The 15,243-nt window shown below is 39.0% G+C and overlaps 1 protein-coding gene across 1 annotated transcript in view; it reads right to left on the reverse strand.

Annotated features, from left to right (window-relative positions):
- The window catches only part of LOC101860269 (sperm-associated antigen 17), a gene marked incomplete in the record, with an annotated part of 61,954 nt that overhangs the window by 42,469 nt on the left and 4,242 nt on the right, over positions 1-15,243 (reverse strand). The window contains 11 exon segments of the mRNA XM_035971223.1: positions 390-602; positions 1,996-2,139; positions 3,474-3,606; positions 4,804-4,941; positions 6,109-6,326; positions 7,013-7,151; positions 7,695-7,885; positions 8,539-8,709; positions 9,888-10,050; positions 13,871-13,885; positions 15,025-15,042. Of these exon segments, the coding sequence (XP_035827116.1) occupies positions 390-602; positions 1,996-2,139; positions 3,474-3,606; positions 4,804-4,941; positions 6,109-6,326; positions 7,013-7,151; positions 7,695-7,885; positions 8,539-8,709; positions 9,888-10,050; positions 13,871-13,885; positions 15,025-15,042 (1,543 nt within the window).

Raw genomic sequence — 15,243 nt, forward strand, 5'->3', positions numbered from 1 at the left:
CCCCCCTTTCAGTTCCATAATAACAAATCAGATAAAGGATTTGTGTTTTAGTGTTACGTGTATTTCTTTCTTTCACGGCACATTATTATAGACTTCTTTCAAGAAGTGACAGGGCCCATTATCAGCTAATCATGTGTAAAAAATTCTTCTTCTTTAAAAGGCAGATCTGAAACAGATATCTAAAACAGACATAGGCGATCACGGCTCGCCACTCTTTTCTCTGTTTGTATGCTCTAAAAAAACCCAGCTTAAGCTTTTTCTGGGTTTTTAAAAAATCAAACATCTGTTCAAGTTTGATAATTAAAACTTTTATCGCTGAGGTAAAAGGATAAGACAATCTTCACATGATCAATTTCAAAGTTTAAAGAGAACACGACACAACACCATACCTGATCTTTCCTCGGATGGAGTTGAGAGTTCCAGATTCTTGGAAGATGCTCTATCAACCGGTATCATCACTTTGAAATATGGGTACGGGTCGTCCCATGGGATAGCCGTATGTTGCAAGCCTTCCTTCTGTATCTCCAGCAAGAAGCCATTGGGGTCCGTGGTAGTCAAATCCATACTTTCAAACACAAACTGTTTGAAAGCGCGGTCAATTTCTGTCAAGATTCAAGCATAGAGAGTCAGCTTTTCATTTTGGTTAGAGTTTTATGGCATTTGCTATTCAATTAAGTCGTATAAGTGCCAAAGATTAGATGAATTACAAGAGAATAACAAACACATAAAAGAAGGTGAAGAGATAAGGATGATAGGTGTTTGATAGAAAAGAAGAAGCAGATCAGATCACAGCACCAGCCAAGCACTCACAGAGAGTCAACTAAAGTGGCAAGGCACGAGACTGGAAAGCACACAAAGTTAGCCACTGTCAGTGACCAGCATTACCTGCCCTACAAAAATCTCTGAGGTTCCAATTTGAAAGTGGACAGAATTACCTTTCTCATTATATTCTTATTCCAACAACAAGTGTGATCAGTAGCCACAGTGACTGTCTTTTTTTGGGTATGTGTTCTTTGTCAAATAACAGGTGTATGTTCTTTTTAAAAAACTGTTGGATGTTGAATGGGCCAGTATCATGGGTCTCAATTCAGATTTTTTAAAAGAGGAACTCTCCGCATGATCGCGACAGAAGACCATTTTCGCGAGACACCCATTATGACTATACTGTTTAACCCTAAAATGCTGAAACAAAAACAATCATTTATCAAAGCAAGGTTATTTCATACCAATTTGGGGGCTTGGAAGATAATTTCAAGTAAAAGAGTCACTTAACAAATATTTACAATCTTGATTTTGTACAGAAAGTGGTGGCGCATCACTGGGAGGTGTCCCTCTGAGCAACTCTCTATGTCGGTGACAGTTCCTCAACAGTTTAGCAGAGGAAATGGCAGTAGTAGCATATTTTACTGTGAAGTGCTTGGAGCCACCAGGGAGTGGGCACTATAGAGGTGATCTTTATTTTCATCATATTTATGATCTTTTCTGGACTATTTCCTCTAAGCCTATATGTGAGGCAGCGAGGTGGAATCAGACTCTCGTCAAAATAATCAAAGTGAAGAAACTTGCATATTTCTGCAGGTTTGCGAATTGTTATCAAATCTGTTGTTTTTTTGTCTCAACACCTTTCATGACCATTAAAGAATTCATTTCTGTGTGGATTTTTCTTAAAAACTTTGATTGAAGGCACAAAAATGTACATTTTCAGTTACCACGGACTCTTAAGCTAAGGAAATAACTAATCTTTGGCCCCATTTTCTCACTAATTTTACCTCTGAAAACAGGTGACCCCACCTCCTTTTTTCGTAAATATCTCGACTTGTATTCAAGATAATTGGATATTTTTTTCATCCAAATAAAGGCAAGTGAACAAGCTTTAAGATGATACCAATAACTGTACAAGCCCAAAAATTGACGAGAGCCTGATTCCACCACGCTGCCTCACATACGTACATATATGTACATAAGAAAACAGGCAGACAGATGACTCTATTTTACCTGACTTTGACAGACTGTCAGTGGCACAAAAGTGAATGAGTTCCTGGAGTCTGGCTGCTCTGAGCCTGGCCTCAGCCGAGGTTGGTCGGTGCAGCTGACACATCTGAGCAAAGGGAAGGAACTGCAGCATGGCTCTTTCCACAGCTGGAAGGAAAATCAAACAACACAGAAGCATATGATCAATACCAGTCTGTGCGAGTGAGTGTGCGGCTAATATTGAAAAATGAACTTAACTCATTCGCTACGCCGAGCCGTGGGGGACGGCACGGCTCAAGTGCCGTCAGTACGTTAAGCCGCCCCCAGCGGCTCGAGAACCGACGTTCAATTTTAGCTTGGTTTCTATTCCAATCCACTTATCCATGTTAAAATAAAGGTCATAATATAATGTTGACTTCCGAGTCAAGCGTTTCCACCGAAAATCGGAAGTTTTGATTTAGTTTTGAAACATGATTTCGTAGTTTATTCGACTTTGTTTTATCGCGAAGCCCAAATTATAGCCCAGACACCAGTCTAAGTACTTTAACACAACAAAATGTATAATTATTTTGCTCACTAAAGAAGTGTAGGACTCTTCTTTATAATATTGATACTATCGGACGCAAATTGACGGTGCACTGTAATTGAGAAATCAATATTTTTGAGTGCTAGATCTAGGCCTAGATCTAAATAGTCAAAATATTTTTTTCTCCCCAAAATCACTACTTTTGGGTGAAATTAATCAAAAAGTACCACTCAAGACATGTATAGGTTTATTCCAAGTGCAATTCTGAATAATTCCATATAAGTTACGCGTATTTTTTTCTGTTTGTGATCCTTTTTTCAAAATTATTTAAAAACTTATTTTTTTTCAATATCGGATGTTATGATCCAAATGTACAATTATTATGGAATGTATGTAAATAACTGCACATTTTTCAATATTTTCCTGTTCTATATACAATTATGGTTATTTTGAGGTATCATTTGACTAGGTGCAAACATGTTTTTTTAGTTTCACCTGAGATTATAAAATTTTTATTTTCCAATTTTATCCGCATCCAATCACAATTGTGTTGCATAATCGCCTCTTACAGGAACCAAAGTTGAAAAATACGCAAATAAATAATGCAGGTGTATTCTACAAACCATACTGATAATGTTGGTATATAATATGTTGATATTTATTTGAATTTATGGCCCCAAAGACCTGTGAACTGCGCACTAGTCATCATCTCATTTCGCCCTCCCGAAAAGAATTCGTCCACAAGCCGAAAATAATACGTAGCGAATGAGTTAAAAATCTTTAATTTGTCCGCCGGTAGGCAGAAAGAGAAAGTAGGTCACAGATAAGGCTGCTTACAGTAAGGAAAATCCCCCCGTAGTGAAAGAGTTAATATACCTTTTTTAAAACCAACCCCCCCCCCCCCCTTCTTCCAAACCAACAAAACTGTATTGTTTTTCCAAGCACTTTCTCAAAAATAGCAAAAGCGAAAACTTGCCAGCTGGGTCAAATCCATAATGAGGCTTGAGATGAAGCGTGCGGATGCTGATGCCATCTTGGATATTGACAAGCTCTGGGGGGTTGGGCTCTTCTGGAGGAGGGCTGGGCAGATCCAGGACCTCAGACAGAAGCTGGAACCAGGAGACAACGGAAAGAGAACACATATAAAATCAAATAGAAAACCAAAACTGAACACATTCATTTTAAGAACATTTAAAGTTCCAAAACAGATGTTGCTTTTACTTTTATTGTTATTGTTGTTGTTGGTGGTGGTGGTGGTGATGTTGGTGGTGGTGGTGGTGCTGTTGTTGTTGTTGCTGTTGCTTTGCTGATGACAGTGGCTTTGTTGCTCTTGTTTTCTTTAGGGCTTCTGAGTAGAGAGTTCCAAAACAGATGTTGCTTTTACATTTGTTTGTGTTGTTGTTTTTGTTGGTGTGGCTGTTGTTACTGTTGTTGCCACTGCTGTTGTTGTTGTTGCTGATGGCAGTGGTTTTGTTTTACTGCAGTTTTTGGGGGACATCTGAGTAAAGAAATAAGTAATAAACTATGATCTCCAACGCGCTACCTCAGAATTACAAAGCTCTATGTGCTCAGTAGGCTACCTAGCTTTGATAAATTTGATGTCAAAGATTTTAAGTTTCACATCTTGCCAAGCTTTTTCGAATGCAATTCTTTGAATATCTTGATAATGATTCAGAATAATATTCTGACCTCATGGTCTTATTATAGTAACTCAAAAAGGCCAAAAATGTCAGATGAAACTTTGTAATTCTGAGATAGTGAACCTATACTGCAGATCTATCACTTGAGAAGACAAACCACATCACAATCCACAGCCTCTGAGTTACTCTTTTTATTCACAGCAGTTTCAAGATAAAGAGGGTTTTTTTTTGTCAGTGTAACCGTTTAAAAATAGCGCTTTTCTGAAATTGGAATTGTCTAATTTATTCAAAAACTAGTCATGGTCTCACTTTGATTTTTTTACACAAGTAGGGTAACTGACCAGGCTTTTGATTTAGCAAATACAAAAATTTGGCTCCAAAAATGAGAAAAAGCGTTTTGTCAGTTTACGGCAGTACTGAAGCCACTTTAATCGGAATGAATATTTTACAGTATCTTCAAAAATAACACGAGACTGCCTATCAAGGATGAAAGGATGATTCTACGCTCTTCACAGATAAAACAGCTACATAACCAACAACAACAAAAATCAACTGCGTTGTGAGGTGAAGATCTTACTCGTACAGCTAGTTACTCCCTCAGCTGTAGCAGGGGTATGAGAGGGAAGAAAAAAAAGAACAAAAGAACCACAAAAAAAAGCTACTTACATTATGTTCCTTCTCCGACAGTCCAAGTCTCTGGGCGACGTCGCTGAGATAAGACGCCAGGTTAAAGTTGAGCCCGTCTGAGCGGACAGGAGGAGCCTGCTCGCTGGGTGGGTCTGTCCCTTCCTCTGTGGCAGAGATCTGGAAAAAAAAATCCCCAACAAATAATTGTAAATGTATGGTTACTCACACCCCCATCAAACCAATTAAGACCATTTGGAAGGTGAGTTATGTACAGCCCCCCCCCCCCCCAATCAAAATTACTTTTATCATTAACGAAGCAGACTACTTTAACCCCCATCAAATATAATCTATAATTTTGGGGAGGCAAACTACTTCCATTCCCATCAACATAATTACATCATTTGAAAGGCAGGCAACATACATCCCCCATCAAAAACAATTTAGATCATTTGGGAAGCAGACTACTTTCACCCCCATCAAACACAATTTATATTATTTGGGATGCAATCTACTTACATTCCCATCAACACAATTTAGATCATTTGGAAGGTAAGCTACTCACACCGTCATCAACATAATTTAGATAATTTGGGAAGCAGACTATCTACATCCCCATCAAACACAAATTAGATCATTCTATTGGGAGGAGGGCTACTTCGGCTTGAGTTGTCAGGGCCAACCTGGGCTAAGGGGGATACAATAATAATAATAACGACATTATCCCAGCAGGCACACAGAGAAAATCCATAAGAACATCCCCACTCGAGAATTGAACTAACATTATCCATGTGCTATGCCAAAGATCCTAACTGCTGCACCACAGATGCAGATCTGCAATGAACATAACATTGAGTAAACAAGTCCATAAAAGTTACACATAAAAGTCACCACCTTTCCTTTGTGTGTATTAATGTGACCTTTTGTTTTGATGTCGTTTTAAGCATAGCCAATACACTCTTCAAAATTCTCTTAGTGGAGATCAATATTGTTTTCTTATCTTATCTTATCTTACCTTATCCTATCTTACCATACCTTATCTTATCTTACCTTACTTTACCTTATCTTACTTTACACTGCCAAGAGCGAAATGCTCGCATCTAAAGGTAGTTGAAAACAACAACAGCCTTATCTTACCTTGCTTTACCTTCGCTTATCTATCTTATCGTATTTTATCTTCCCATCTTATTTTGTCTCATCTTATTTTATCTCATCTTATTTTATCTACACAAGGATGACCAACAAGCAAAAGGTAACACTGAATTAACAGAGAGAGAGGAAAGAAGAATGACCCACAAAAGCTTGTCCATGACCTTGACCTACCCAGATGACAGCAACAAAACTGACCTGCTCCAGCATGCAGTGCATGACCAGGGACACGCTGACACTCTCCTGGGGCACGGTGTTCATCAAGTCGTTGTAGAACCTCATGTCTACAGGAGGAGGCGGGGCTTTCTCCGTCGCAGACGCTGCCTGACCTCCAGCCTCCTGACCTTGAGTGGCAGCGGCGGCTGGTGCTTCCCCTTTGGCTGCTCCTGGGGTGGGAGGGGGCAGCGGGGAGGACTCTGTGTGCATGCGTGTGTGTGTGTGGGTGTGTGGGTGTGTGGGTGGCGGGGTGTGGGTGCGTGTGTGGGTGTGCGTGGGTGTGTGTGTTTAAGTGTGTGTGGGTGTTGGGTGTTGGGTGCCGGTGTATGTGTGTTTGTGTGTATGTGTGTGGGTGTTTGGGTGTGTGTGTGGGGGAGAGGAAGTGGGAAGAGAGGGGGGGGATAGGGAGGGAGAAAATAGACAGTGGTGTAAAAAGCAAACTCAAACCTAACTCATCTAACAGTGATAAAAAGCAATTTGATGATGATGAACACGACCAGTGAACACTTTAAGTGGCATTGACACTCAGCTGTCTATCTATCCCCCCCCCCCTCTCTCTCTCTCTCTCTCTCTCTCTCTCTTTCTCTCTCTCTCTCTCTCTCTTTCTCTCTCTCTCTCTCTCTCTTTTTCTTTCTCCCTCTCTCTTTTTCTCTCTCACTCTCTCTTGTCTTTATTTTCATCTTGCATGTGTGTGTGAGTGTGTCTGTGTGTGCGTGCGTGTCTGTTCGCACATTAGTGAGTGTCTGTGTGCGCGCACGCGCGTGTGTGTGTGTGTGTGAGTGTGTGTGTATGTGCATGTGTGTGTTTGTGTGTGTGTGTGTGTGTGAAAAGGGGGAGGGAGTGGATTTGTCCAACTTTACTTTTACCAAAATTTGTCCTCACTCACCTGTTGCTTCCTCCTGGCCATAGACCGGGATCTTGACCAGCTTCAGGTTTTCCAGGTATGTTTTGTACAGACGTCTGGCATCCAACAGATCGTAGACCATGACAGCCGCATCCTCAAAGAGGGCAGTGCTGTACTGAACCTACACAGGATTCACAAAACATGTTGTTGCATACAAGAATTGGGATCAATGTTACGTAAAAGAATTGGAATTATCAGAACCTGAATTAAAAGCAAAGAGTTTTCTACCTTCTTTTTTTTTTGTTCTAAGCCGAACAGTGTTAAAACACAACATTTTTTTTTATGTTCCAAACTCTGGCATTCAGTTGTCAACCAAAATTCAATAACAATAGTAGAACTCCTTTTTCAGGCAAGAATCACATCAGGACCTCTTCATATATTAAATACATCCTTTCTGTTTTTAGGATTAAGAGATAAGTAACATTTTGACAATATAGAAATTACAGAACTTCAGAGGCAAAAAAGACATTTTCTTTTTTTAAGAACTTGAGTGAGACAGATGACATACAGTTTAATTGCAGGCTGAAATCAAAACTGTATATTCGGTTCAGAATGCAACTCTCTTAGGAGCTTAGAATTCAGGATTGGATCAAAATTAGACTAAATAAAAAGCACCAGAAACTCTCCAGAAAACAGAGTTTGAAAATTGAGAAGACAGCTTTACCTTTTGCTCTGCATCGTTTGGATCCGCTGGAACAATGAGAGATTTCACCTCATAATCCAGCCGGGCTATGTTATGGAGTGAAGATGAGTCGGGTAAGCGTTGCAAAAGTGGGAGTAGATCTTTCCAGAACACGTCCAGTTCTTTACGCAGTTCTTCCTCTTTCAGTTCTTCTTCTGTTGGCTCTGCAGGAGCTGTGTTTAAAACACATTTTGGGATCAAGAGGACTCTATTAACATTTGTTTAACCTAAAGGGAGCAGAAAGATGACACCAAAATTAATACCTGTGAAGGTGAAACATTTTTTTACACCCCCATCGACACAATTTAGATAATTTAGGAGGTGGGCTTCCGACCCTGCATGGCAGGGCCAACCCGAGCTTAGAGGGATACAATATCACAGCAGAAAAACAGAAAAACTTTATAAAAATTTCTCCCCACTCGGGGTCAGACAGACAGACAGACAGACAGACAGACAGACAGACAGACAGACAGACAGACAGACAGACAGACAGACAGACAGACAGATAATGTAAAACTATTACAACAATTACACTGTCAGTAAACTACATCCCTTCACAAACGTAATTTGGTCCATGCAATCAGTTATCTCATTCTTTCGTCTTATCATTTGCCCCCCCCCCTTATTCTTTCATCTCATTATTTGGGAAACCCACCCCTCTTTCATCTCATCATTTGGGAAACCCACCCCCTCTTTCGTCTCATCATTTGGGAAACCCACCCCCTCTTTCGTCTCATCATTTGGGACCCCCTCCCCTACAGATGAAGAACTTTGACAGCCTGTACAATGGAGAAAAGCCAATTTATAAACCATCAGTTTCCCTCACCAGCATTGTCAGCCTCCACCACGGGTTTCTTTAGCCTCTCATAGTCCTGGGAGGACACGGCAATGATGCTGCCGATGACCACACCAATCTCCTCCAGGTACTGGAACAGCCTCGGGTCGTGGAAGCCGCTGACTATGATGTAGTGCTGGGCCCCGTCATCAGGCTCGTCATCTGAGGACAGCGCAACATAAAACATTTTAGTTGTTCTGTTTGGGGTTTTTGGGGTTTTTTTTGTTTTTTTGTTGTTGTTTTTTTTGGGGGGGGTGTGGGTTTCAGACTTCTACTCATTTAGGAAGCTTAACTTATCTTCGCTAAACCCAGTGCGCACTGCTCATTTGTCACATTTGATATGTTTGAGGACAAGTTGATTCACCCTTTATCTCCGAGGGGGGGGGGGGGAAACCAGGGCCCTCTTTTTGTACGAAATCTAAAAGTGACATATTTGTCACTAAATTAGTCATTAAATCAAAACAAGTTAACCTATTTTGATAGGTCTTCATCTAATGAATGAACTCCCCGTAAAAAAGACCTGTTTTCTACAATCTCAACAAAGTTATTTGATGATGAAGTCATTGTAAAGGAATATGCCAGAGCCATTGCAGACGCTCACTGGCACAGTGGTTCCGACTGCAGGCTGCAGAAAGAGGCTTGCCATAGATAAGGAATTAATGGTTGTTCCTGTGCACACTTTACTAAATTGGCCTTTGCTATACTTCATCAAATCTGACCCAGAACTCTGTTAAAGCTTATCAAATTCTAAGCCCAAACAAAAGATCAGACTCCACAGTGCATATTACTATCAGCCATCTGATTAGTACTTTTCACCAGACGTATCAAATAGTCACCAGGAATTTCTAATATTAGCCATATGATTAGTTGTCTTCACTAGACGTGTCAAAAAGTCACCAACAATATCTAATATTACCCATCTGATAAGTTCAGTGGTGGAAACGATACAAATTTGGAAAAATACATTTATTCAATTGTAGATTAGTACACATAGTAGAATGACTCACCATAGAAAGTAGGTAGAGGTCCCACTAACGGAAAACGACAGATTTCCGTAAATTTACAGGAAATATCCATCTCTGTTAGCGGTTTTCACCAGATGTAACAAATAGACACCAAGAATATCTTAGCCATCGCACCACGCAAAAGACCTGAGTTTGATTCCTGTACGGGGAGAATCTTTATATATAAAGTATCTCGGTCTTTCTGTTGGGACGTATCCTTCTCTGCCTGGGTTCAACCAGACAGGCAACATTGAAGCCCACGTCTAAAAACCATCTAACTTGTGTCGATGGGGCATAAAATATCTATTTAAAGAAAGAAAAAAAGAAGTCACCAACCAATGCATTTGCTGTCACTGTCCTCCTCCCCGCGCTTTTTGAGCTTGCTGCCGTCCTTGGCTTGCTGAGGCTCCGGAGTCTTCTTGCCTCCCTTCTTGGGGGACTTAGCTCTCTCCTTTCCTCCATCTTTCTGGTCTTTGCCTTTCTTTTTGTCAGCCCCAGCCTGAAACAATTACACTTGATGGTTCACATTGAGGGGTTTTTTCTCATGTTCATCACTTTGACTCATAAGAAAGAGAAAAGAAAATACTTAATAATATTTTGTCTCGCATTATGGTAAACGTTTGTTCAGCTTATTGAAGACATTTGGTACTGTATAAGAAAACAGACGCTGAATGAAAAAAAGAATTAATCGGGGACACATGTAAGTTGAGCTGAGTAGTAATCTATGATGAGTCAGCATAATACCAATCACAGTTTGTCGAGAACAAATTAAGTATAAGAAAGATAACACTGAAAAGAAGTATAAGGAAGAGAACATACCAGACCACCCTCCAACCACCAACTTAGAGAAGAGAACATTGGTTCCAGCAGCAGATGTATAGAAATTAGACAGCAGAGGGAGATGTGACAACAAAAATGTCAACACTGATGACAACTCCAGCAATAACAACAGCAACAACAACAACAACAACAACAACAGCAGCAGCAGCAGCAGCAAGTAACAGAAACAGCTTCATTAGGCACTTTGCATTCTGATAGGCCTACATCAGAAACAAATAATAATAATAGATAGCATTTGTATAGCGCATATCCCCGCTCAACAGCAGGCTCTATGCGCTTTACACTATATTATTACCCCAGCAGACCATAGAACACTCCGAAACATTCTCAGCTTCCCGGGAAGCATACAGTGCGAGCAGCCGATTAAGCGCTCAAACACTAACAAACTGACAAGATCTTTCGCTGTCTATAGCCGGGTACCCATTCCCACCTGGGTGAAGTGAGGAAAATTCGTGTAAAGTGCCTTTCCCAAGGACACAACGTCGGGCCCTTGACAAGTGAAGTTCAACTATGGTGACGCGAAAAAAACAACCCAATGTTAATCTTGCAATAGCGTATTTCTTTTTTAAAAAAAGATTTTCTGCCCCTTCAACTGAACTTTCAAATAAAATAAACCTACTATAAATAACTCTCTACAATGCTTTAATACAATCAACATCACCTGTAAATGAGTTTATCTTTTAAAATGGCAGCGACAACAATACTGTAATTTTTTTTTAATTAACAAAACTATGGAGTGCACAATGAATGAATATCGTAAGATATTTTAATCACCACAAAGTAAAAAAATATACTGCAATGAATTAAATCTGCTCTTGATCAGCAATTAATATGTTAAAAATGTCCATATTATTGTTACCAAACAAACTTATTAAATAAAACATATTTTGAACCAAACCATAATATAGTCCTGTGGTACTATCTAGCAAAATTAAGTTATTTCTCTGTATCTCAAAACTTCCCTATTTCATAAATAAATTCATCATTGATAAAAAAACAAAAACAAATAATCGAAGTCTGATATCAAGCAACAAAAAAATAAATAAGAGGGTTTTTTATTTTGAAAAGACATTGAAGAATAGCCCATGCAGACAATAGTATAGTATTGCAGACCTGTATATATGATTGGCTTCTGTTCTTATAAGCACTGTTGCTAAAACAATGGTCATGTGAAACATTTGGGACCTATAAGATGATGAATTATAAAGATTTATTAGGGTACACCCAATCAGAATGTTACTATAGGATACTACATAGCTTATATTTGACAAGGGTGTAAAATTCATTTGTAGTAAAATGACTGACTAAATTTTTTAAAGACTTTATACTAATTTATACACCAACACAAAAATTAAAGCAAATCAAGAACTGAAAATATGGAGCATGTTGGGATTGGGAATTTCAGTTGCAAGCAGCAAAAAATATAATGAGAAATTATAGAGATTATCAAAGTAAGTAACTTTCGTCCGTGAAGGATATACTCCACATTAGTAATACATAATATTATGTATAACAGCTCAAAGGGTTGAAATAAAAAAGAAGAGTAAATATATGTGTAATATGATCAGGAAAAGACTGTGTAAATTCAAAAGCAAAGATAATACAAGGACAGATATGGAAGGCCATTATAATTGTTATTTATACCTTTAAACACTATTAATTACCTATAAGTTTTAGTTTTAGTAAGCTTTTAACGGCGCTCACAACTTCATAAGGTCGTATGAGCGCCAAGGGGTGGACGTCAACAGGGAAGTCCAAACTGGGAATCAGGCTTACTCTGCTCACCTCTCTAGCCTCAACAGCACACAGTCTGCTTCGACTATCAAAGCACCCCAGAAATAGCAGTTCACAAGAGAGTGACAAACATACAAAAATGTAGAGGAAAAAAAATGACGATAGTAAGGATGAGGAAAGAAAAAGTAGCAGTTCCCCCAACGTTGTTCCGATAGTAGAATTGGGTTCCGCTTTTGTTAACAGGTTGCGGGTGAGGGGAGGGGACGGAGAGGGTAATTTACCAATATGATTTTAATTTGTCATATAAATATGCACTTTTCTTACAATATTAATAAAAAATAGAGCAAGTATGGACATGTGGACACTGCACAAACGTTTTGAGCAGTGAGACACAAACACAAGGATGCCTACTGGCTCAAGGGCATGTGCACAAACACACACACAAACACACACAAAGAAACACACACACACACACACACAAACACACATACAAACACACACATACACACACACACAGCACATATGCTCTCGAACACACACACACACACACACACACACACACACACACACACACACACACACACGGAAAGAAGGCCAGATAGGGTTAGGCTGATTTAATGATTATTTCACAGAGGGAGAGAAACAAAGAGTTATTTAAAGATCGGGTGGACAAACCGATAGGCTAATCAGATAGATAAACAGACAAAGAAATGACATGTACACAAACATCCCAACTGTATGAAAATAACAGACAAACGGACAAATAATATGGACGAACGGACGGACGGACGGACAGACGGACAGACAGACAGACAGACAGACAGAAAGACAGGCAGACAGACAGACAAACACACAGACAGAAAGACACACAGACAGACAGACTTTTTGAACACCAAGGAAAAGACCCCCAAAAAAATTTATGTTACAAAAGGAGGGGGTTATATACATGAAAAGTTAAGGGTCCCTTCAAAACATTAGCAATAATAATAATTTAAAAAACAAGGTTAAAAAGGGGGAGGGCAGTAAATGAAAAAAAAATCTACAGGGGTTTTAAATACAATGAATATGGAAAGGTTGAAGATGTGTTGGACGAGGGTAGCAGGAAGGAAGGTATGGGGTAGGACCGCTCTTTTTCAGTAAAGCATTTATTTACAACACTGTTCTGTTCATTTCTCTTACAAAAGCAATAAGCGCAATCTTTTTAAAAAAGCAGCATTTCCAACCAAACACAAATCTAAGTTTTTAAAAGTTTCATTAAACCTTGTTAGAAAGCGGTGAGCTTATAATTTGTGCCAGGGAAGACTGCTTTAGAGATAGATGTTCAAGTTCAAAATAAGAACAAAAGACAAGAGTATTCAAGATCACAGTTTTAAATAACTTTTTTCCCCTCAATACGGGGATAATATAACAATTTTACAGTTACGCTTTGAAAAGATTTTTTTCGAATTCCCATAAAACTGTAATTTCACAAATTTATTATTACAACAGTATGAGAGCAGGTAGCTTGACTGTCGTGAAGTGAACACTTTTGAATATTTTAAGTAAGGGAGTTCCTATTTTTCAGAATCTATTCACGTATTACTCAGGTTAAGGGTTTTGAAGTCAGGAAGGATTTGTTTCTCAGAATTATTAGTTTGCCAGGATATAGCATCATGAGATTCGCAAAGCCGAAAGAGGGAGAAACACAAGGGGAGGTATGGAAAAAAGGGAAGTGTAATCTGGTGCCTGATGTGGAAGATGCTTACCTTTGCTTTCAAAGCCTTAAATAAAAGTTGAGTTTTGTCATTATTGAAAGGTCGTAAGCTAATATTTCAGGATTCTCAATCCTTCTCCTCCTCCACCTTCTCAATCCTTCTCCTCCTCCATCTTCTCAATCCTCCTCCTCCTCCACCTTCTCAATCCTCCTCCCTCTCTTCTTCCTCTTCTTCTTCTTCTTCTCCTCCCACCTTCTCCTCTTTCTCATCGTTCAAACAATCAACATCGTACAAACACTGTCATAGTTATTAGTTCTGCAGCATCGTTCTTCCTCTCTGTGTCCTCGAGACGAAATTGCTCATAAGCATGAAAGCAGAAACATCAACTACAACAACAACAGCATTAGTGGTAGTAGCAACACAGCTACAACACATTATCTGATAATACAATACTGCAAACAGTATGTTTTCGTTTGAAAATCTGGTGAAAAAAATCAGTAAATAGCAGGAATTCAATTACATACACTTTAATCAACTTATTCAAGAAGAGAGATAGCAAAATTTTAAAAATAAGTTTCGGTGCAGTAATATTTTTAACACAACACCCAACCCTGTCAATGCAGTCAATGCATCAATGCATTAGTAGCATGACACCTTAAAGTACAGCTAAATTTTTATCTCTAAGACAGATTCAACAGTATTGTACAGGGTCATCAGCACACACCACTCAGAGCTAGGCCACTGGCTTTTTGCAATCTTGCATGGTTAAAAATGAGGAATATTCAATACCAAAGTCACAGAAACAGGCATTTACAGAGAGAAGCGCAAATGAAGACAGGCAAGACAGGTATGCTGACAGACAAGTAAACAGAGACATACTTTAAAACAAACAGAGAACAAATGGACAAATAGGCAACAGCTGAAATTTCGCAACTGATGCTCAGAAAATGATTTTCTTTTTTTCTTCCTTAAAAGATGCTGTATATTTTTTTTTATTTTTAAAAAAATATATATAAATATAACTCAAATTCCAATGAGAAAATAAAATGACGGATAAGTGGAGATCTCACTTATGATCTGGAATTTTTGTCAAACAATCAGAAAAGATCTGATCACCAAAAAGCACAATCCAAACAAAGCATCAGTCATGCCATAAGAATTTAAATCAAGAATACAATTTCTGGCAGCAACACACCGGTACTTACACTATCTTCTCTAGAACACTGAAATATTTTTTCCATAGTAGGTATTTTGTATTAGAGGAAGTGATTTCCATTTAAATACACACACACACACACACACACAAACACACACAAACACACACACACACACACACACACACACACACAAACAAACATACATACATACGCATACTCACATAAACAGACACATACTCACACTCACACACACACACACACATACAC

This window comes from Aplysia californica, unplaced genomic scaffold (genome assembly GCF_000002075.1).
Source record: "Aplysia californica isolate F4 #8 unplaced genomic scaffold, AplCal3.0 scaffold00399, whole genome shotgun sequence".
In the NCBI taxonomy this organism is placed as follows: Eukaryota; Metazoa; Mollusca; class Gastropoda; order Aplysiida; family Aplysiidae; genus Aplysia; species Aplysia californica.